Source organism: Balaenoptera acutorostrata, chromosome 14 (assembly GCF_949987535.1).
Source record: "Balaenoptera acutorostrata chromosome 14, mBalAcu1.1, whole genome shotgun sequence".
Classification (NCBI taxonomy): Eukaryota; Metazoa; Chordata; class Mammalia; order Artiodactyla; family Balaenopteridae; genus Balaenoptera; species Balaenoptera acutorostrata.
This window is the reverse complement of record NC_080077.1, coordinates 19,296,112-19,321,576: the sequence shown is the minus strand read 5'-3', so window position 1 is coordinate 19,321,576 and position 25,465 is coordinate 19,296,112. Positions and strand designations below refer to the sequence as shown.

The 25,465-nt window shown below is 35.0% G+C and overlaps 1 protein-coding gene across 1 annotated transcript in view; it reads left to right on the top strand.

Moving 5' to 3' along the window:
* The window catches only part of ADGB (androglobin), a 155,540-nt gene that overhangs the window by 11,281 nt on the left and 118,794 nt on the right, over positions 1-25,465 (top strand). The window contains exons 2-5 of the mRNA XM_007171346.2: positions 16,660-16,816; positions 18,444-18,536; positions 22,138-22,209; positions 24,160-24,369. Coding sequence (XP_007171408.2) covers positions 16,660-16,816; positions 18,444-18,536; positions 22,138-22,209; positions 24,160-24,369 — 532 coding nt within the window. The remainder of the gene's footprint in view (positions 1-16,659; positions 16,817-18,443; positions 18,537-22,137; positions 22,210-24,159; positions 24,370-25,465) is intronic.

Below are 25,465 nucleotides of genomic sequence, written 5' to 3'. Positions count from 1 at the left end.
GACATTTTGTGCTATAAACTTCCCCTATCTATTGCTTTAGTGGCATCCTGTACATTTTAGTGTGTTATATTTTCATTTTTATTCAATTCAGATACTTTTATAACTTTTTAAATTTTTTCTTTAACACATTGGTTAATCATAAATATTTTACCTAGATTCCAAATATCTTCAAATTTTCCAGGTGTTTTGGTTAGAGATTTCTAGTGTAATTTCCATTGGTCAGAGAACATATTTTGTATGACTTGAATTCTTTCAAATTTATTGAGACTTGTTTGATGTCTCAGATTATGGTATGACTTGGCAAATAAAATGTATGTTCTTGAAAAGAACGTTCATCTGGAGCATGAGGGGCAGAGCCTCAGGTGCTTCAGCATCGTCACGAGTTGTGGCAGGGATAGGGGAAGATGGGGGAAATGGCTGCTTCTTCTAGGCACTAGGGAATGCAGCTGGACCTGGATCCAAAGCAGGCTCTCCATATCAACCAGGCTCGGAAGACAACATCTGGCTGGAGTTCCGAGCAGATGCAGAAGGCCAGCCACCCTGTACCTTTGGATTGAAGAATTTATTTAACACGTTTACATGTAAGCCATGTGGCTGACAGGGTCTTGGTGCTCCGGCTGGGTGTCAGGCCTTAGCCTCTGAGATGGGAGAGCCGAGTTCAGGACACTGGACCACCAGAGACCTCCCAGCCCCATGTAATAACAATTGGGGAGAACTCTCCCAGAGATCTCCATCTCAACGCTAAGACCCAGCTCCACTCAATGACCAGCAAGCTACAGTGCTGGACACCACATGCCAAAAAACTAGTAACACAGGAACACAACCCCACCCATTAGCAGAGAGGCTGCCTAAAATCATAATAAGTTCACAGATACCCCCAAACACACCACCAGACGTGGTCCTGCCCACCAGAAAGACACGATCCAGGTTCATCAACCAGAACACAGGCACCAGTGCCCTCCACCAGGAAGCCTGCACAACACACTGAACCAACCTTACCCACGGGGGGCAGACACCAAATACAATGGGAAATAGCCTGCGAAAAGGAGACCCCAAACACAGTAAGTTAAGCAAAATGAGAAAACAGAGAAATACGCAGCAGATGAAGGAGCAAGGTAAAAACCCACCAGACCAAACAAATGAAGAGGAAATAGGCAGTCTACCTGAAAAAGAGTACAGAGTAATGATAGTAAAGATGATCCAAAATCTTGGAAATAGAATGGAGAAAATACAAGAAACGTTTAACAAGGACCTAGAAGAACTAAAGAGCAAACAAATAATGATGAACAACACAATAAATGAAATTAAAAATTCTCTAAAAGGAATCAATAGCAGAATAACAGAGGCAGAAGAATGGATACCTGACCTGGAAGATAAAATAGTGGAAATAACTACTGCAGAGCAGAATAAAGAAAAAAGAATGAAAAGAATTGAGGACAATCTCAGAGATGTCTGGGACAACATTAAATGCACCAACATTCGAATTATAAGAGTCCCAGAGGAAGAAGAGAAAAAGAAAGGGACTGAGAAAATATTTGAAGAGATTATAGTTGAAAACTTCCCTAATATGGGAAAGGAAATAATCAATCAAGTCCAGGAAGTGCAGAGAGTCCCATACAGGATAAATCCAAGGAGAAACACACCAAGACATATATTAATCAAACTATCAAAAATTAAATACAAAGAAAAATATTAAAAGCAGCAAGGGAAAAGCAACAAATAACATACAAGGGAATTCCCATAAGGTTAACAGCTGATCTTTCAGGAGAAACTCTGCAAGCCAGAAGGGAGTGGCAGGACATATTTAAAGTGATGACAGGGAAAAACCTACAACCAAGATTACTCTACCCAGCAAGGACCTCATTCAGATTTGACAGATAAATTAAAAACTTTACAGACAAGCAAAAGCTAAGAGAATTCAGCACCACCAAACCAGCTTTACAACAAATGCTAAAGGAATTTCTCTAGGCAGGAAACACAAGACAAGGAAAAGAACTACAATAACAAACACAAAACAATTAAGAAAATGGTACTAGGAACATACATATCAATAATTACCTTAAATGTAAATGGATTAAATGCTCCCACCAAAAGACATAGACTGGCTGAATGGATACAAAGACAAGACCCGTATATATGCTGCCTACAAGAGACCCACTTCAGACCTAGGGACACATACAGACTGAAAGTGAGGGGATGGAAAAAGATATTCCATGCAAATGGAAATCAAAAGAAAGCTGGAGTAGCAATTCTCATATCAGATAAAATAGACTTTAAAATAAAGAAAATTACAGAGACAAAGAAGGACACTATATAATGATCAAGGGATCGATCCAAGGAGAAGATATAACAATTGTAAATATTTTTGCACCCAACATAGGAGCACCTCAATACATAAGGCAAATGCTAACAGCCATAAAAGGGGAAACTGACAGTAACACAATCATAGCAGGGGACTTTAGGGGACTTTAACACACCCCACTTTCACCAATGGACAGATCACACAAAATGAAGATAAATAAGAAAACACAAGCTTTAAATGACACGTTAAACAAGATAGATTTAATTGATATTTATAGGACATTCCATCGAAAAACAATGGAATGTAGTTTCTTCTCAAGGGCTCATGGAACATTCTCCAGGGTAGATCATATTTTGGGTCACAAGTCAAGCCTTGGTAAACTTAAGAAAATTGAAATCATATCAAGTATCTTTTCTGGCCACAACGCTATGAGACTAGATATCAATTACAGGAAAAAATCTGTGAAAAATACAAACACATGGAGGCTAAACAATACACTACTGAATAAGCAAGAGATCACTGAAGAAATCAGAAAATACCTAGAAACAAATGACAATGAAAACACGACGACCCAAAACCTGTGGGATGCAGCAAAAGCAGTTCTAAGAGGGAAGTTTATAGCAATACAGTCCTACCTCAAGAAACAAGAAACATCTCAAATAAACAACCTAACCTTATACGTAAAGCAATTAGAGAAAGAAGAACAAAAAAACCCCCAAAGCTAGCGGAAGGAAAGAAATCTTAAAGATCAGATCAGAAATAAATGAAAAAAGAAATGAAGGAAACGATAGCAAAGATCAATAAAACTAAAAGCTGGTTCTTTGAAAAGATAAACAAAATTTATAAACCATTAGCCAGACTTATCAGGAAAAAAATGGAGAAGACACATCAACAGAATTAGAAATGAAAACAGAGAAATAACAACTGACACTGCAGAAATACAAAGGATCATGAGAGATTACTACAAGCAACTATAAACCAATACAATGGACAACCTGGAAGAAATGGACAAATTCTTAGAAAAGCACAACCTTCCGAGACTGAACCAGGAAGAAATAGAAGATATAAACAGACCAATCACAAGTAATGAAATTGAAATTGTGATTAAAAATCTTCCAAGAAACAATCCCGGGACCAGATGGCTTCACAGGTGAATTCTTTCAAACCTTTAGAGAAGAGGTAACACCTATCCTTCTCAAACTCTACCAAAATATAGCAGAGGGAGGAACATTCTGTGAGGCCACCATCACCCTGATACCAAAACCAGACAAAGATGTCACAAAGAAGAAAACTACATGCTAATATCACTGATGAACATAGATGCAAAAATCTACAACAAAATACTAGCAAACAGAATCCAACAGCACATTAAAAGAATCATACACCATGATCAACTGGGGTTTATCCCAGGAATGCAAGGATTCGTCAGTATATGCAAATCAATCAATGTGATACACCATATTAACAAATGGAAGGCTAAAAACCATATGATAACCTCAATAGATGCAGAAAAAGCTTTCGACAAAAATCAACACCCATTTATAATAAAAACCCTCCAGAAATTAGGCATAGCGGGAACTTACCTCAACATAATAAAGGCCATATATGACAAACTCACAGCCAACATCGTTCTCAATGGTGATAAACTGAAACCATTTCCACTAAGATCAGGAACAAGACAAGGTTGCCCACTCTCACCCTCTCACCACTATTATTCAACATAGTTTTGGAAGTGTTAGCCACAGCTATCAGAGAAGAAAAAGAAATAAAAGGAATCCAAATCGGAAAAGAAGACATAAAGCTGTCACTGTTTGCAGAGGACATGATACTATACATAGAGAATCCTAAAGATGCTACCAGACAACTACTAGAGTTAATCAATGAATTTGGTAAAGTAGCAAGATACAAAATTAATGCACAGAAATCTCTTGCATTCCTATACACTAATGATGAAAAATCTGAAAGAGCAATTAAGGATACACTCCCATTTACCACTGCAACAAAAAGGATAAAATACCTAAGAATAAAGCTACCTAAGGAGACAGAAGACCTGTATGCAGAAAACTATAAGACACTGATGAAAGAAATTAAAGGTGATACAAACAGATGGAGAGATATACCACGTTCTTGGATTGGAGGAATCAACATTGTGAAAATGACTATACTACCCAAAGCAATCTACAGATTCAATGCAATCCCTATCAAACTACCAATTGCATTTATCACAGAACTAGAACAAAAAATTTCACAATTTGTATGGAAACACAAAAGACCACGAATAGCCAAAGCAATCTTGAGAAAGAAAAATAGAGCTGGAGGAATCAGGCTCCCGGACTTCAGACTATACTACAAAGCTACAGTAATCAAGACAGTATGGTAGTGGCACAAAAACAGAAATATAGATCAATGGAACAGGATAGAAAGCCCAGATATAAACCCACATGCATATGGTCACCTTATCTTTGATAAAGGAGGCAAGAATATACAATGGATAAAAGACAGCCCCTTCAGTAAGTGGTGCTGGGAAAACTGGACAGCTACATGTAAAAGAATGATATTAGAACACTTCCTAACACTATACACAAAAATAAACTCAAAATGGATTAAAGACCTAAATGTAAAGCCAGTCACTATAAAACTCTTAGTGGAAAGCCTAGGCAGAACACTCTATCACAGCAAGATCCTTTTTGACCCGCCTCCTATCGAAATGGAAATAAAAACTAAAATAAACAAATGGGACCTAATGAAACTTAAAAGCTTTTGCGCAGGAAAGGAAACCATAAACAAGACAAGAAGACAACCCTCAGAATGGAAGAAAATATTTGCCAATGAAGCAAATGACAAAGGATTAATCTCAAAAATATATAAACAGCTCATGCAGCTCAATATCCAAAAAACAAACAACCCAATCCAAAAATGGGCAGAAGACCTAAATAGACATTTCTCCAAAGATGTACAGATTGCCAACAAACACATGAAAGGATGCTCAACATCACTAATCATTAGAGAAATGCAAATCAAAACTACAATGATGTATCACCTCACACCAGTCAGAATGGCCATCATCAAAAAACCTACCAGTAATAAATGCTGGAGAGGGTGTGGAGAAAAGGGAACCCTCTTGCACTGTAGGTGGGAATGTAAATTGATACAGCCACTATGGAGAACAGTATGGAGGTTCCTTTAACAACTAAAAATAGAACTACCATATGACCCAGGAATCTCACTACTGGGCATATACCATAATTCAAAAAAGAGTCATGTACCTCAGTGTTCATTGCAGCACTGTTTACAATAGTCAGGACATGGAAGCAACCTAAGTGTCCATCGACAGATGAATGGATAAAGAAGATGTGGCACATATATACAATGGAATATTACTCAGCCATAAGAAGAAACAAAATTGAGTTATTTGTAGTGAGGTGGATGGAGTTAGAGTCTGTCATACGGAGTGAAGTAAGTCAGAAAGAGAAAAACAAATACAGTATGCTAACACATATATATGGAATCTAAGGGGGAAAAAAAATGTCATGAAGAACCTAGTGGCAAGACAGGAATAAAGACACAGACCTACTAGAGAATGGACCTGAGGATATGGGGAGGGGGAAGGGTAAGATGTGACAAAGTGAGAGAGTGGCATGGACATATATACACTACCAAACGTAAAATAGATAGCTAGTGGGAAGCAACCACATAGCACAGGGAGATCAGCTCAGTGCTTTGTGACCACCTAGAGGGATGGGATAAGGAGGGTGGGAGGGAGGGAGATGCAATAGGGAAGAGATATGGGAATATATGTATACATATAACTGATTCACTTTGTTATAAAGCAGAAATTAACACACCATTGTAAAGCAATTATACTCCAATAAAGATGTTAAAAAAAAAAAAGAAAAATAAAATACTTATGAACTAACTTAATCAAGGAGGTGAAAGACTTGTAAAGTGAAAACTACAAAACATTGCTGAAAGAAATTAAAGACATAAATGGAAACACATCCCATGTTCATGGATTGGAAGACCATTTTAATGTCATTACTACCCAAAGCAGTCTACAGATTCAATGCAATCTTTATCAAAATCTCAATGAATTTTTTACAGAAATAGAAAAACACATCCTAAAACTTATAGGGAATGGGTGACCCTCTGAAGATTTCAGGAGTTCTCTCTCTATGAAGCTCTCTTTTCTAGTCCTCTGTCCTTCAAACTCTAGCTGCCTTGGTCTCCCCTAGACTTTCTTTCATCTCCAGCTCCTCTATCTAAGGAATATGCTGAGATATGCCTAGGTTAACTCTCCCTGCACTGCAGCCGGAAAACTCTCTCATGGCCATAAGCTGAAGCAATTATAGGGCTCACCTCATTTGTTTCCTATATGTTGGTAATTACTATCCTTCATCATTTTATGACTGTGTCTTGAAAGCCAGTTTCATGTGTTTTGCTCAGGTTTTTAGCTGTCTTAGTTGGGAGGATCAATCTAGTCCTTGTTACTCCAACTGAAGTGGACATGGTATGTCTCAGGTTATTAAGTTCTACATTTTATTTCTAACTATTAAGATGAGAATATTTAAAGCGGTATTTATAGATATATATCCACAAATAATATATTGCAAGTATGGATAGAATTCTTTCCTTAAAAATAAAATTCCAAATTAGATATAATTGCCAGTATATATTATATTTTTTAATTGGTTTTTGATGTAGTAGAGACATCATGATACAAAAGTTTTAATTAAAAGAATGCAACTTCCAGATCTTACGAAGATTACCTTAAATAAAATTTTCATAATCATTATATTGTGCTCACTTTTGAGTTGTATTTCAACTTCAGTATTCCTCAAACTTCCTATGTTAAACCAGTGGTCTGTTAAGAGTAAATGTTAAATAATATGTATCTAAAAATAAAATGTTTGTCTTAGTATAATGAGCAAAGTCAGCAATAACTACAAAACAAGGTTCAAGCTCCTCAACAAGACCCTAAGTGGGAACTGCCTGCCTATCTTATGTTTCTCTCCAGCCTAATTTCCCCTCACTTTATACTACATGCTCACCCAGTACTTGAAGAGCTCATAATTCTCTGCACCCACTCTGCTGTTTCTTACCTCTGACTGTCTTGTATGCTGTTCTTTCATAGTGATGTTCTTTCTCCTTTTTCAATATGGAAAATTTGTAGTTATCCTTCAAGACTGCTCAGATGCTATCTATTGCAGGAAGTTTCTCCTAATTGCTTCATATTGGGCACAATTCCCCCTCTACCGCCTGTGAATACTTCCATCCCTGCACATACCACATTATATTGAAATTTTCTGTTTATCTGTTTGCATTCCAAAATAAACTCAAGAGTATAGATATATATTTACATATCTGTAACCCCATCATCTAGCACAATGCTTGTCACAGAGCAGGTGTTCAATAAATGTGAGTTAAAAATAAGTGAACTGTTTGTTGAGTGAGATTCCTTTCTCATTCTGAAACAGTGTTTTCCTAAAATGTTTTAGTCTCCAGTCATATTGGTTGATTTGACCCTAATTTTTAAAATTCTGCATTCCTAATTTCCCTTCTACCCAAATTGTAATGAGTTGTTCCCTAATGTCAGGTCTACTCTTTCTCTTCTCTTTCAGTTTGGAAGTTTTATATTTTATTTATTGGAATATCTTTGCAATGGACTGAATGTCTGCATTCCCCAAAATTCATATGTTGAAACCCTTATCTCAATGTGATGGTATTTGGAGGTGGGGCTTTGGAGAGTAATGAGTAATGTGAATTACTCACTTTTGGGAAGTAATGTGAAGCCCTCATAAATGGGATTAGTGCCCTTATAAGAAGAGGCCAGAGAGCTACCTATCTTTCTTTCCTCCATGTGAGGGCACAATGAGAAGTCAGCCACCTGTAAAACACAAGAAAGCTCTCATCAGAACCTGACCAAGCTGGCAAACTGATGTCAGACTTCTAGGCTCCAGAACTGTGAAAAATAAACTTCTACTGTTTATAAACCACCCATTCTATGGTATGATGTTATAGCAGCCCAAACTGACTAAGACAATTCTTAATTTTTTTAAATACACTAATCTTTAAATATTTTCCTACAAAGTCTACAGTTAGTATTATTCCTAAAGAAAAAAACAGGCATGCTAGTGTCTATCAGAATTCCCTCTCTTTCCCATATCATTTATTTTGTATACCTTCAAAAGCACAAAGTTATTGTTATTATTTGTTTACAGGAAATACTTTTTAGAATTTTACCAAAATGTTATATTGACTCATTTGTTTACCACTGCAACTTGTATTCCACACTTTCATTCTGGGTTCATTTCTATCTATTTTCCTGAGATAAATCCTTCATTAATTTTCTTTTTTTTTTTTTGGCGGGGGGCAAGAGTCTGTTATGGTAAACTCACATTTTCAAAATGTTTTTATTTAATTTAAAATAAATGTTTCTACCTCACTGTTGAATAAGAGTTTAATTGGGTCTTAATTCCAAGACTGACATTTACCTCAGCTCTGAAGACATCACTTCACTGCTTTATAGTGTCTACTATTTGCTGTCAATTTGACTGGTTTTTATTTTTCGGTAACTTGTCAGTTCTTTAGATTTTAATCTTCAACATTGGTCTGTAATTTCAGTTGATCTATCTAGATGCAGAATTCTACTCCTTGACCTCCCATTTGTGCTTTGTTATTGGTTGATGTGCTTTTTCCAATCTGAAGACATGTCTCTCGTCAATTCTGAACATTTTTCAGCAGTTGGATCATCAAATATTTCTCCTAAACACCCCCCCACCACCACCATTTTAACCATTTCATCCTTCTGAGACTTCTATTAGGCATACATTAGTGTTTTTCAATCTATCTACTTGGGTATTTCACATTTTCTAACTCTTTATCTATGAGAACACTTGATTTCTAAAATTCTACCTTCTAGATCATTAGTCCTCTTCAACTTTATTCAGTCTACTCTTTCAGCATTTGAAGTTTCCATTACTAAAATTTCCAATGTCTCTTTTTTATATTGGTCTTATTTTTTTTGTTTTCTTGTTTGACATCTTCCTGTTCTCATTGCAAAGAAGAAATTTTATTCCTTTATCTTTTTGATAATTCTAAATATACTCATTTTAAACACCTTTTAAGTTTGCTACATTATTTTTCTTTCCTTGGGTGTGATTTCTTTCTTTTGCTGTATTTACTGACTGTCCTTTTAGTTGTAAGTTTCTTTTTTTGCTTTGCAATGTTAGTTCTTTAGTTCATATTTTAGTTCATATTTTAAACTCATGCATGCTGTTTTCTGCCATGAGGTTTGGATGGCTTTTAGGATGATTCCCTCCCTACCCATTCTGACATCCAGTAGGGATGCTGTAGTGAAAAGGACAGGATAGTTGTTACATTATTGAAATACTTCCTATCAGTTGGCAAGTAGCTGCTTTTCTGAACTCCCTGAAGAATATTTCTCTCCCATTGAACGCTGATTCCTTTTTGAGAACCCCAGGACCTATTATTCACAATTCAGTTACTAAATGGTTAAAAACCAGCTCAGGCCTCTAGCACTCTGTTCCAATACAAGAGCAAAGTCCTTTCTGATTGGTGGGTGCATTTTTATATCACCCCTGCTTCCACTCAAGTCTTAACATGGGGAGGTTGGAGGCTTTTCTCCCATGCAGGAAGTGCTATCCCTGATACCACATCCATGGTGGTAGAGGGCCACCCCCATCCCCATTTTTTCCCATTTGCCCAGACTATTTCCTCATGGAATCATAGGAAAGTGGCATATTGCCTCTGACACCATAAGCTATAAGGGGAGTTATTCCAGCCTTAGTTCAATGCTAGGAGTTCATGAATACTCTAGACACTTGCTCATTCACAAAGCCTATTTCTGGTCTCCTGACATTTGCAGGGTGAATTCAGCTTCTTTTCCAAAATAGACTTTTAAGCTTGCTCAATTCCAATTCCCAGTACCTGCTTGTGAGTTACACTATTCCAGACCCCAATCCACCACTACAGGTTTAGTCCATTGACTTTTTTTAACTGAGATATAATTGACATATTATATTAGTTTCAGATATATAACATTATGATTTGATATTTGTATATGTTTTGAACGATCACCACAATAAGTCTAGTTAACATGTCACCGTATGTAGTTGCACATTTTTTTCTTTGTGATGTGAATTTTAACAACTTTCAAAGATACAACAGTGTATTATTAACTACAGTCACTATGCTGTATTTTACATCCTCGTGACATTTATTTTTTATCTGGAAGTTTGTACCTTTTGACCATTGTCGCCCATTTTGCCCACCCCTCGCCTCCTGCTTTTGGTGACCACCCACTTACATTTTTCAGTGGCTTCCAATCATGATCAATTCATTTTAGTAATGAAAAGTATATACATATGTATAATTATTTTAACACCTGTGTATCTGTTGCTTACATTATGCCTCATTTTCATGTCAGACTATTCTGTTTGACTTTGCCCGCTGTTACAAGTTTGCTTCTTTTACGCTTCCTCTCTTTTCCCCAGGAGTACCTTTATATTTTATATTTCTACTCTGGAAATCAGCCCCTTGCCTGGCTTTCTGGCATTTTTCTTCCCTCTAAACATCGGTTTCCTCTGGAATATAATTTGGCATTTGGAATATACATATTTTATATTTTAAACATTCCTCACTGATTTTATTAAAATTTTTGAAATAACTTTCTACAAATACGTTTTGTTTATAAGTTGCTAGCCTCTCCTAAATGGGTCAGTGACACTTCACTTATCTCAATAGCATACTTAGACCTACTGTGTGGAAGAGAGCATTTAGCCATATAGCAGAGAATATACTTATCTTTGAAATCTTTTATACAACTTGTAATTTTAATGAATTAAATCATTTACTAGTACTTGGGTATATTGCTATACAAATAGAGTAACTCTGTATACTCCTGATTTTTTCAGGGGCTGGTTTGATTTCTTTGCATGTTTGAATTTTCTAAATTTTCAGCATTTATTTCCCAATATTACCAGTTCCTAAATCTTCAAAAGTCCTGGGTTACCTTTGTGTTTAAAGATTATCTTGTTTTCAGAATTGATGAAACCAGGAATAATGTGATTTGAATATTTTAAAGCATCCTGACTATGCTAGAACAGTAGGTACATTCTGGCAATGAAATTCAAAGGCATACTGTGCTGAGAGCTTCAAAAGCAACAATTGTACATGATCATTTGAAGTTTACAATATATTTGACATTGGACTGTATTTGACCATTGCTTGTACTGTGTGTGTAGCACAATAGGGGAGCTACTGAGCTGGTATAAGATACCTCTAATGAGATTCTTTTTAAGTGATCTTCAATATAGATGGAAACAAATTTGACATGTTACAAGGAAAGTAGGCCAATTAGTAACAAGGCTTCACAGCTTAAGGGAGGGAGCCAGAATATACTTACACTTGACAGAATGAAGAGGAAAGCAAAACAGAGTCTCAACAGAGCCCTTATTTTTTAAGAAATTAAATCTTCCTTTTACAAAACAGCTTTTAAGATTTTTGAGCTTCCTGAATGAGGTAATTTTATCATGGTTTTGATGGATACAAAATCACTAATTTCTTTTTATCTGTAAGGTTGTACCAACACTCAATAAAACAGAGGTACTATAATACACTAATTTATGCCTTGATTTTTAAAATTAATACTATGAAAAATTGCACTTTTTCCCTGAAAACTGTTCTAGTCTTCCTTCTCTTACATGCTACTTAGGACCACCCCTTTACAATGTATATATTATCAGACTTTCTTTTCCAGCATTATGGTGGATCACAATTTTTAAAAATAACAATAATACCTAGAAACACCTACATAAAGAAATAAAAATGTTCAGGATCCAGAAATAAGGACGGAACTGAAAGTCAGAATGGCATGGCTCTGAGTTGAAGCTGCTGCATTGCCTTATCAGTTTATGAAAGTGGACTCTTTTGTTTTATCACATATAAGGCAAGATCTTGAGCCCAACTGAGTAAAGGGATTGCTCCCACCTTAGATAAAGGCATGGCTTTCCACGAGTTTAATTCTCGGTAAAAAGGTGAATGAGAAAAATCCACCCAAGCACAGAGAGATTGATAATAAAGCTAGCATTTCTCTGGCTGGTGTCTGGCTGAAAAAAAAAAAAAAGATTTTTTTCCCTTGAGAAATGGAAACCCTTGGACTGAGACTTACATTAGTTTGAGATCTGATTTTAAAGTACCTGTAAGTTTCTGGATGGCTTATTCATTTGAGGTCTGTGAAAGAAGAAAACTCAATACTGCATGCAAAGAACATTCTTTCAACACAGGATTGTCTTGGAGGAAGGGGATTGGAGGGAAAGAAAACCCTTATCCTAATAAGGATAAACTCATAATAAATGTGTCCTAAAACACAAGAATACAGAAAAGATAGGCAGAAGTTACAACAAACAAGAGAATCAGGTGTCACAAATTTGATAACAGAAAAATGATCTTTATGTAATTTACCATGTATATGTTTATAATGATTAAAGATATAAAGGAGGAAATCCAAACCCTAAGAAAAGAATTACACTCTTTATGTTAGTCAATGTTAGTAATCAATGCTAGCTACAATAACAAAGTAGCAAATAGGAAGTACTCAATGCTAGCTCCAGTATCAAACAATCCCCAAACCTCAGTGACCTTACACAACAGAAGATATTTCTCATTCATACCAGAGTGTGATCAGGAGTTTAGTGGTGCCTTTGCATGTGCTACATAAGGATTCTTGGCACCTTCCATCTTGAGGTATTACCATTTTCTAAAGTCTTCTCGTAAGGACTGAGCCATACATCAAGCAGGAAGAGAGTAAGAAGTATCTCAGGAAATGTTTTAGGAGCATAAAGGTGGGACATAACACATCTCCCCACATGCTATTTTCCAAAACACCATCACAAAATACCAGCCAACCTGCAAAGGAGTATGGGAAACATAGGAAATGGAAAACAGGACTGGTGAGCATCTGGTCAATCTCTACCTATATATAAAAATTTGAAACAGTTCTAATTAGAAATTATAGAAATATAAAGACATATATTCTTCTATTTCATGTAAATAGGTAGATGACAGAGAAATATATAGATTGCCCATGTTGTCCAGGCACTGTTCTAGTTGCTGGAGATAGAGGGAGTGAAGAAAAACCCAGTGTTCCTGCCGCTGGAGAACTTACAAACCTTATGTTTGGAAACATACAATAAGCACATAAATGATTAGCGAGAGAATTGTCAAGTGCTATTAAAGATGAAAAGATGCAGAGAGGTGAGGGTTGCTATATTAGGTAGGGTGTTCAAGAAAGTCCCTCCCAAACTTGACCTTAGAAGATGAAATTTGCAGAGACCTTAACCTTCTTGTTGCTAAGTTCAATATTTATTTGTTAATAATTCATCTTGTTTGATCTGTTAGGAGCATTTGGATCTGTTGCTCTTTCTCTCATTTTTTAAAAAACAGCTTTACTTGGCTTCCAGGGCATCACCCTCTACTGTGTTTTTCCTACCTCACTGTTTCTTATTGCTGCTGTAAGAAAACACCACAAACTCAGTTATTTAAAACAGTGCAAGTGTATTGTTTTGCAATTCTGGAGGTCAGAAGTCCAAAATGGGTCTCACTGAACTAACAAGTGTCAGCAGGGCTGCATTCCTTTCTGGAGGTTCAAGGAGAGAATCCATTTCTTTGCCTTTTCCAACCTCTTGAAGCTGCCCACCTTCCTTGGCTTGTGGTCTCCTTCCTCTGTGTTCAAAATCAGAAGTTTTGCATTTTTCTGTCTAGTCTTCAGGAGTCACATCTCCCTCAGACGTCTTCTGTCTCCTTCTTCCAGTTTTGAGAACCCTTATGATTCCACTGAACCCACCCAGATAATCTGGGATAATCTCCCCATCTCAAGGTACTTAACTTAAAGATATCTACAAACTCTCTTTTACCATGGAAGGTAACATATCCACTGGTTCTGGGGATAAGGATATGGACATATGGACATATTTGGGGGACCATTATTCTGTCTACCACACTCACTGACTGCTTTTCTCAGTTTTTTGGGTTTTTTCTTCTCTTTTAATATGGAGTACTAGGGCAGATATGTAGCTGTATTGATTAATAGAATATTGAAATGTTTTTATGTTGATTGGTGAGTAGCCTTAACAATAAAAGTCTGATCCCCAGACTTTTCTGATTCTTGCCCTGGGTCCCTGACCCACCCTGAGGACCTTACATCCCTGACCCTACTACTTAAAGTAAAGGATAAATGTCTGGTGGCTTTGAAGACCCTGACCAGGATCATGGACAGCATCTATTTAGACCAGTCAATGCTCATTCCTTCCCAGTTGTTAGGCATTTTGAATAGCACCCCTGGGACTGCCTGTTCTTTATGTATGATCATTTTCTTGGTGATTTCACCGAATCTTAAGAGTTTAGATATCATTGAAATGCTAATGACTCTCAGATTTTCACTTTTAGTCTATTTATTTCTTCCAAACTTCAGAATTCTATAACTACCTGTTTAACATCTCCATGAATGTATGATAAACATCTAAAACACAACTCATTCAAAAGTGAAATGTTGCTTTATTGCCTACCTCAGTTTTGTCCCATTCCATAATCTTCTGTCTTTCAGGCAATATCAACTCAATATCTACTTGTTCTGCCTTTAAAATATACACAAGGGACTATTTCTTGCCTCCTCTACTGTTAGCAACCTGGTCCAAACCACCGCCAGCTCTCACCTGTTGTTTCAATGCCTTCTAAGTTGTCGCTCTTGTCTTTTCTGAACACAGCAACAAAAGTGATTATAAAATTTCAGTTATGTCATGTTATACCCCTGCTCAAAACCCTCCTTTGGTTTCCTGTCTCACTCAGACTAAAGACCCATGTGCTTCCCTTTATTTAGATCACATTTATTATCTTTGCCCCTCCTGTTACCTCTCTGAAATCATCTCTTTTTAACCCCCTCTTCAGCCTCACTGATCTCATTATTATTCTTCAAATAAGCTAGGATGCTCTTTGCATCTGGAATACTTTTCCTTGTTTGTGGAACATTCTTCCCACAGGTATCCACATAGCTTGATCCTTTATTTTCTTTCACTATTTACTTAAATATAACCCTATTATAGACACTTTCCATAACTACTGTATTAAAAATTGTGCAACTTAACTCTTCAGGTCCCCTTTCCTCTTTTATGTTTCCCTTTAGCATTTTTCACTTTATAATATACTATTTATTTTACTCAATTTATGCTGTTTATTTTGTGTCTCCACTGCTAGAGTATGAACTTAATAAAGGTAGAGATTTTAGTCTGGTTTGTTCACTGCTTATCCCGGGGTCTAGAGGAGGCTTCCAGCCTCACAAGTAGCTAAAAACTTGAATAATTAAGACGATGCCTTTTTTAGATTTTACAATACATAAAAATGTAGAAAAAGCAAAAGAGGTTTAGAGATAGGAAAGCACCAATATACTCACAGTGAGAGTATAAAATAAGTCCAGCTTTTCTGCAGAAAATTACTCAAAATATATCACAAACTTTAATCCTGCATATATTTTGATTCAGTAAGTCTCCTTATTAAAATCTATCCTAAGGAAATAATAACGTATGCAAAGATTTGGCAACAAAGATAGCCATCACAGTCTTGTTTGTAATTGTGAAAAATTTTTTAAATCAAAACCCTCAAATTTCCAAATATAGAAACTTAGTTAAATGAAAGACAATATATCATACAATGGAAGATTATGCAATCATTCAATTAGTATTTAAACACTTATTGGCATGGGAACTATCAACAATAGACTGATAAGTGGAAAAAAGCAATCTGTAAAAGAGAATATGATGAATGATGTCATTTTTGAGGAAAGATGTATATCCTTGTACAGTGACCTGAGAGGATGGATAATTTTTAACAATGTGGTTTCTAGAATAAGGTGAGTATGCCTTCTTATTTATCTGATTTGTATTCTTAAATTTTCTTTTAAAATGATGATCATATAGCACTTTTATATTTGGGAAAATCCAAATTATATTTTCACTGATCTTCAAAAAGCAATCACTATTATACATGTAAAGGATTTTCATTGGGTATGGTTTGTATATAAATATTCCCCTTCGTGGCATCTTCTGTGTTTATGATGAATGTCCTGCCTTAATAAGTAGGGGCTAATGCTCAAAATTTGCTTACAGAATAATCTCTGGGGTATTTCTGTCCTTAGAACCTTAACATGTGGAAGCTGTCCATCCACTGTATTGAAAAATATGTTTAACATGATTGCTAACCAGATAATTAAATTTACATCATGAAATTAATCCAGTATTTTACCTCAGAGATTTGAATGAAAACCACCTCCCCCCCTCTGTCTCTAGTCAGTTCCCGTTTGGCAGTAATGTGCAACCCAGTGAACAGAAGAAGGGGAAATTTCCAATCTGGCCAGAATGGAGCGAGGCAGACATAAATGCTGAAAAGTGGGATGCAGGCAAAGGTGCAAAAGAAAAGGACAAAACAGGGAAAAGCCCTATACTTGTAAGTAGACTTGAATATGACTAGATCTCATTTTGGTTTTTGATTGTTTAACGGAATAAGATTTGTTAACGTGTGCACGTGCTCACTTCTCTCCGCAGCCTCCATTCAAAAGAGAAATTTTGTCTTTGTCCACCTTGCCTCCCCCCATCCTACCTTGTCTTTCCAAGCCTTAGTCCTGAGCTTTGGTGAATCACGTTTGAGTAAATGGGAGGAGAGAAATGACCAAAGGGTCATAGTGAAAGAAAGGGAAAATTGCTAGAACAGGCTAGCAAGTGGATTTTGAACAGAATTGGGAACCAGACATTTAGAGATGGTGGTTTCGAAAATGAGAGCCCCCCACGAAACTGTGTGCTGTTATTTGGAGATTACAGGGAAGATAAATTTTTAAGAGATGTTACTATAAGATATAAGAATTGAATCCTTCTTAATATCTGCCCCCCAAGACATTTGGGTAAAAATCTAGGTTATTCTTCATTTACCTGTAGCTTTTAAACATGTTGCGTCCCTGAGATTGGAGCTGAGAATGGGGTTCCTACATTTTCCAGTTATATTATTTTAGGTTCTTTTGCTTACTTAAAAATGTTTTTTTTCTAAAAACTGCTTTATAGAAGGTACTGGTCTGGGTTGCATTTTAACTATGACCCATTTATTTGGTGCAGTAATTCATTCAACAAAAGTACTTTTAAAACACAATACACGCAGAGGGAGGAGATATGGGGATACATGTATACGTATAGCTGATTCACTCTGTTATACAGCAGAAACTAACACACCATTGTAAAGTAATTATACTTCAATAAAGATATTAAAAAAGGAAACACAATACAATTTTCAGAACACAAACAAAATTGCCATAATGGCTAGGTCGAACTCGTGTCTTTTTTTGCATAAAGCACTCTGAAATGGTACTTACTAGCATTTACATTTTGTTCACAAAATGCGGTCACCAACTGCATGATTCATATCAGTAATTTGTTTACAAAAGATACTCAATAATGATAACTAATTGCTGACACTGTTAGTGTTTGAACAATTTCAAATAACAATATGTGAGGGAATGCATTCTTTGTACCATGCCTAAGGTGATTATGGAACTTTTAGATGCAAAGGACTTTTGAACTCTCTGGGTTCAACAATTAATAAATGAAAGTCAGATCAAAGGTACAAATTTCATTTACATATCATCTTTTTTATGATTCTAACTGAAAAGTAAGTAAATACTTTTCAATTTTCTCTACTCAGATTAAAAAAATATATATTTTCAGTGGAAAATGTGGCCATATCTGGCCCATCCAAAATTGTTTCCCCATCATACCTAATTCACATTCCCAAGCCACTCATGCTTGTTTGGACTGCTTCCTCTGCAATCAAAATGCTACTCAGTAATCAAGGTTTCATTAATTAAATACAGTATTGTTAACTTCAGTATTCTCCAAGTACTGTAAGAACTAGCTCTGAGAACAAACACACTAGATTACACATTTAGATTATCTAAACACATTTAGATTACTCTAAAAATGCTTATTTATTGATCAGATCAATGCACGTATTCATTTTTATTAGGATAGAATTGTTTTTGTTTTAATAAAACTATATGGAGAAAATACTTAATACGTTTTTTATATAGCATTTTTTTGAAGACCCTGAAGGAAAGATTGAACTACCACCATCATTGAAAATTTATTCCTGGAAACGTCCACAGGATTTTTTAATTAATCAGGTAAGAGATATTTTTACTATTAAAATACGTATTAACTATGAGATATAATATCCTAGTTATGAAAATTTGCATTTTAAAAGCTTTTTAGGGTAATTTTTTCTTGGTATTTAGTAAGAAAAAGTAGTTACTTTTTGGCCTTTAAATTAGAAATAAATATTTATCGATATAGTTTGTACTGGTTTCCAAGAGAATAATGAAATTTTGTTTAGGCCCTCAAGTTTCCTTCTTCTCTTAATGATGTCAAATTTTAACCTAAAATGTTGCAAAAAGTTATTCCTTAATTTCTGACAGACTTTCTCCTTTCTGCTTCTTACATGGTGTAAAGGTCTGTTTACGCTAGTGTTAATAAGCATTTATTTTCCAGCCCAAGAGATCTGCACTTGGATCTCTCTATTCCAGGAATTTTTGAATCATTTTTCAAGTGCCACTTTCATTTCTGAACCCCATGTGAATCACACTGACATGGACATCACCCAAGAAAACTTCATTTTAAATAGCACTTATGTACATTAAACTTTAGACCTACTGGTCTATCTTCCTAATTAATAGCTATGTTAGTTTGAATATATTTGGTATTTCCAAGGGTTTAATTATCACTAATGCCTTTTTTCCCTTCTTGAATCTCCCATTTTCATTTAATGCATAGAAAACCAGTAGACTAAATTAGTTATTTAATGCTAGTCAAAAGGTTATAATGAAGCTGATTCTTCTGTAATCATGGAATTCACTGCATCTCTGTTTCTATGCCTAGTGATTTTATTCCTAAGAGTTTTAGCTTTTAGAAGCACTATTACTAATGCAGAAAATACAATTTATCTGTCATGCTTTTCAACTATTGTTATTAGTTAAGAAAGTCAGAAATCCTAAATCCTAAATATTTATTAAAATGAGAAAATAAAAAGGTACATCTTTGTCCATCAGAGTATTTATTCAATGTTTATCTGTAAGACATTTTAAATAAAATAAATCAAATTTACAAAAAAACATACCTTTAAATTACTTATAATGTTAGGTAACATCGAAATGAAGAATGCAAATTCTGTGATGTTAATATAATGCACTTAACATTTATATATTATTAATAACACTCAGGTTCTACTCAGTATAAGTGCAGAGTTTATATTCCATGCAAATGAAGGATATGAATTCCATGAAATGAGTGTTGTAAGTTTGAATAAGTAGGAAAGTTTTATATCTTTTTCTCTTTTAGCATACCTTAGTTCTGGAAGATACACTTATACTAAAAATAAACTGATTCATTGTTGTTAATGACACTTCCACCTGTATTTATCGAAATGCTGCCATCCATCTCCTTACCTCTCCTCTCCCTCTGCACTGACTCCTTCTCTTGATCCATCATGCTGAAGTGTGAACCAGAACAGCCCAAACTGAAAGTCTAGCTAAGCAGGAAAGTTTTAGAATAGTGCTTGTCAAGTTTTAATGTATGAGACCACAGTGATAAATACATTTTACATTGAGAGTCATTAAATATGGACATACATAAAGTTTTGACAAAAATATTACAAAACAATAATGACCTTTCTATATGAAATTTACTCTATTTTATTATAGTCCATATATGTAAAGATATATATATATATATATATATTCCTGAAACATCTTATAGATATATATATGTGTGTATATATATATGTATATAGTCCTGACCCATTAAATGATTTCATGAATCACTAAATAATTGCAACCCACAATTTAAAGAGCACTAGAAACGTACCCCAGGACACTAAGCAAAATATGAAATCAAAGGACATGATTTAAGTCAAAGAGAAGCAAACTTATTAAAAAACTTAAAAGCCTAAATTTAAGATATCAGAGTCAACATGGACCATTCCAACCAAGGGGGTTAACACGCCCTAATAGCAGAGTGAATAATCAGATTTGTTTATTTCTGAGAACCAGATATTGGTGGCCCAGGTCCTTCAATGTTGATTATATTAAACAGATGTAAGATGTCTAAAACTTTGTCTTGCCCCAGGTATAGGTGTAGGGGATAAAGATGCTAAAATACCATTGCAGAGACCTCTGTCTTAATATTTGTTGTCTTTTTAGAAACTGTCAGTTCCTCCTTTCCATTTGTCAGCAGGTGACTATTAAGTCTAACCCGTCAAAACTTAGATATCTAATACATATTTAATCTATAGTCAATTTTAATGCATTTTGTACATACTGAAAGGTATAGGCATTTTAGAAGTGTTGCGTCACAATCAGACAAACCAGAATTTTATATATATATATATATATATATATATATATATATATATATATATATGCAAACATAAAGTTATATATATGTAATTTTATAAATTATATAAATTATGTTTTTAAACTATGAACATAAGAGTCAATTCAGGCCTTCAAGGTAGTTTTAGGTAAATTTTTCTCAGACATATAAAAATATTTAATTGAATTTTCAAGATGCTAGTTATACAGATGATTGAGAGTAATTGATGGCATTAGTTTCTATAAAAATCTATTTTGCTAATCAAAGCAACTTTCATTTTATTTTGATATGTTAAATATATAAGGTTGATATTAATTGTAACTAATTTTAAAAACTGTTACAAGTCATATTTTGGTCTAAATATAAAAGCAAACTTAGATATATACCAATTAAATAATGACCACCAAATTAACTTTAAAAGACATAACAATATTTAAAGTTGAGCAAGATTTTAAAAAGCTGTCTCAGCTAATATTTTTTATCCAAGATGAAGACATTTTTCTAGCTACCAGATGTTAACTAAGCTTCAGGTTTAGCTAGAGTGGTTAATTTAAATTTCAAATCAGGTTTTAAACTATCAGTTTGTGAGTTTATGCATGCTAAATTTATCTGCATATGTTATATCTTACAACATTTTATTATATGTTAAAATACTGCATTTTTTTTTTTTTTTGAATTTTTAAGATTTTATTGTGGAACGTCCTCTGGGGACAGAACCAGGCCAGACTAGAAACATCCATCAATAAAATTAATGAAACAAAAAGAGTCTTGTAATTTCTGAGCTACAGAACTGGAAATATAACGAAGAACTGGTGGATTACTATGTTAAAATATATATATTTTAAAGTCAAGAATTTTCCTAGAAGTGCTACATCATCCTCAAACATTCTAAAATTACTATGGCTAAATTTGTATCTAAGAATAGCATATCAATGACTTACAGGCATTTCAGATACCCTTGGAAGATAGATTATGTCACCCTTGGTATCTTTGCCTCATTTTTACTAGCCACTTTATGCCCTTTATGATGGAGGGAAGAAAAGCCTTAATAAATATTTACCTGCCATGTCATAAAATACTGTATTTTATAGGTATTACATTATTAAATTAATGTCACCTACAGCTCTAACCGGGTTATCTTACAGAATAATATGCTTATTTTTTATTTCTTCTAATTCCTCTGGTTGTGAGAAATGAAATCGAGTTTGGCCTGTTTACAGCACATGAAACTGTTTCATTAAGCTACATTTCCTTTATTTTTCCTAAGGAGTAATATCTCTCTCTCTCTCTCTCGCTCTCGCCCCCTATATATATATATATATATATATATATATATATATATATATATATATATTTCAGGCTCCAGTGGTTGTGAAAAACGAAATCCTGTTTGACTTGTTTTCAGCAAATGAGCATTTACTCTGCAGTGAGGTAAGTAGGGGAGTATCAACCTAAGAAAAGCCTCCCTGCAGAATGCCTTTGGGACCCGCCCTTAAACAATTCCCAGTCGGTCAATTTCAGTGCTGTCTTGCTCACCTTTAAGTTCTGGTATAACTGAATATTTCATAAGCCAGACACTCAAAGAGGAAGAGAAGGCTCTTTAATTGAGTAGAGAGAGAACAGGTGGGGGAGATGTTAATATTAGCACTGCTTATGCCCCTATTCTCCCACCCATGGACCAGAGTAGCCCAGTACACACCATCTAGGCCTTTCTCTGGATCCATGTGCCTAGCAATTGACATAAAGTTGTTGCCAGTCTGGCCCTACATCATGTCCAAGAGTAGGGTGTTTGGTGTTGTTTGACTTGCTAATGTGGAGAAATCAGGGGGTGCAGCTCAAATGCAACACCTCATTGAAACAAACCAGATTTTCAGTGCAGCAGTCCTGTAGCACGTGGGAACACACCTCCCCACTCTCCACCCGGGGTTCTATCCATCAGAAGCAGACCTGTTCCACTCCCCTAAGGTAGTTACATCAGAAACAGGGGCTTTTTGATTATTTTCTCCTAAGGTCCAGTCAGAGGAGTGGGGCAGAGTCATTATCCATTTAAACATTTTGTCTTTCTGATCTTTAATATCTTGACCAATATTAAAATCAAAATATTTTTTCTAAAGCCAGGTTGTACTGATTAGTATAAAGTTATCTCTGAATTGTTTTATATTTTATAGTTTAGTCTAAAATATGCTTATTTTATGAATTCTAAACCTACATAGACTTTAGCATATCATTTTTTAAGGGAAGTGTAAAATATTTACGTATTGAAATATAGTTGATTTACAATGTTGTCTTAATTTCTGCAGTACAGCAAAGTGATTCAGTTATACAAATGTATATATATTCTTTTTTATATTCTTTTCCATTATGGTTTATCACAGGATATTGAATATAGTTCCCTGTGCTATACAGTAGGATGTTGTTGTTTATCCATTCTGTATATAATAGTTTGTATCTGCTAAGCCCAAACTCCTACTCCATCCTTCCCCCATCCCCCTCCCCCTTGGCAACCACAAGTCTGTTCTCAATGTCTGTGAGTCTTTCTGTTTCTCAGGTAGGTTCGTTTATGTCATATTTTAGATTCCACAAAGGAAGTATAAAATAATTCTGTAGTAAAATCTCCAGGTATACAGGAGGATATCTGATTTGTCTTTTTCAACTTAACCAAACTTTAAGAAATTTTCTAGATAACCAAATCAAGGAAAACATAAATCTTATGATGTTAGTCTCAAGTATTTAATCTCCTTACAAACCAGGCAGTAAAATGTACTCTGAAGTTCAACTCTCCACTGTGCCTTGCTGCCTGTTGAAAACCCTGCAGTTGGGAGTTTTACTTGGAGCACTTCTGCACCTGCAGATCAACACATGAATATGAGACTTAGAGTAGAGTTAAGTGTATGTGTAATTTTAATTCTTTCCCACGTCTCGTTGCTTGTCTAATTGGTTTTATAGACTTAAAGGGATCATTTCCTTCTCAAACTTCTCAACATTTACAGAAGAGTAGCTCAATCCTTTATATAATGTTAATTCCAAAATAAAATCATCATTGCTCTCAGAAACATTCAGTCTCCCTCTCTCCTCCCTCCTTTTCTGTCACACACATGCACACAACTAATATGGAGGTCAATGTCACATCATTGACAGTTTACTCTGGAAGACAGCTCTTAGCTAAGACTTTTTAGCTTGTATCGTGACTATATTTTTTGAAAACAAAAGCAAGATCTATGACCATTCTGTAGGTCAGAAATCAAAATGTGGGATATACTACATGTAGAATCTAACATTACCACTGAAAGTAGATTTTCAACTGTTCTCCCCACCCCCTTTCAAATTACAGCGCCAACAACTGAAAAGTAACTAATGAACACTACTGGTTTTTATCTCTAGCTGATGAGATGGATTATCAGTGAAATCTACGCCATGTGGAAGATATTCAACGGGGGTGCTTTGAGCAATTATTCTAAAGGGACTGCAGGGGGACCTCCTCTTCCGGTCTGGAAGCCCTGGGAACACATTTACTCTCTGTGCAAGGCTGTGAAGGGCCACACTCCCTTGTTCAATAGCTATGGAAAGTATGTTGTGAAACTTTACTGGATGGTAAGTTTGTGTTCACATGCATTAAAAATTTGTGTGTCTTTCATGTTGAAATAGAGTTTTCTTACATGCCGATAATGAAGCTAGTAGAAGATGAGGCAGTTTACGAAGGCTGTCAGCTGTCTGGATCTTTCTAATGTCTGGATCTTTTGTTTTATCTACTGTGAGAAATGAAGAACTGGTTTATTTTTTATTCCAAAACCTCAGCCAGTTGCCCCAGCATTACATACTGAATCTTCTACCTTTTACCACTGATTTTAAAAACCACTTTTATCATACACTAATTTCCAATTTGACTGTGTTTGGTTTTGGATTCTATTTTCTTTCACTATCTTCCTTGTCCTATTCAGATACCATATTGCTTTAATTATTATGAATTTATAGTTTGTTTTGTTTTTTTAGAATAAAATCCACCTAATACTCTTATTTCAGTGTTTTCTTGGTATATATGTTTTTTGAGTAAACATTTTTTCTAGTATTTATCTTTGAACACATATTTATAATTATTTATCCCTTATTCTATATATAAAAGGGTTAGTCCTCATCATTGTTTTTTTTTTTAATACAGTTTCCTCTCTCTTGAGTATTTTATTTTGATTCATCTTTCATTCAGATGGAGTATGCATTCCAAAGTTTTATTCATTTAGAATATACATGAGATTTCTTTGGGGTAACTTAATATTGAGGTCTGTTTTCCTTTATGTATGATTGTTATGTGAATGATAATTTGGTTACATATGGAATACATGGATAATAACCTTTTTGTTTTAGAATGCCCGAGTATCTCCTGGGTTTAGTGTTTCAGACACTCATTCTGAGCCTTTACTCTCCACCCTATCTGAAACCCTGACATTCTCTCCCCTGTCTCTGCTTCATTTTTCTCTATAGCACTGAGCTTGAAGCATCCAGCACCCCATCCACTTAGTGTATTCATTAGTATATGGAAATATATATAAGAAGCTGTTACCTTCTAGATGTTTTCTTTTTCCAGGTCTTTTGTTCAAATATATATTTCTTATTTTCACAGTTGGTCCAATCTACAGTTCTTTTTTTTTTTTTTTTTTAATTAATAACTACTCTATTTATTTATTTATTTATT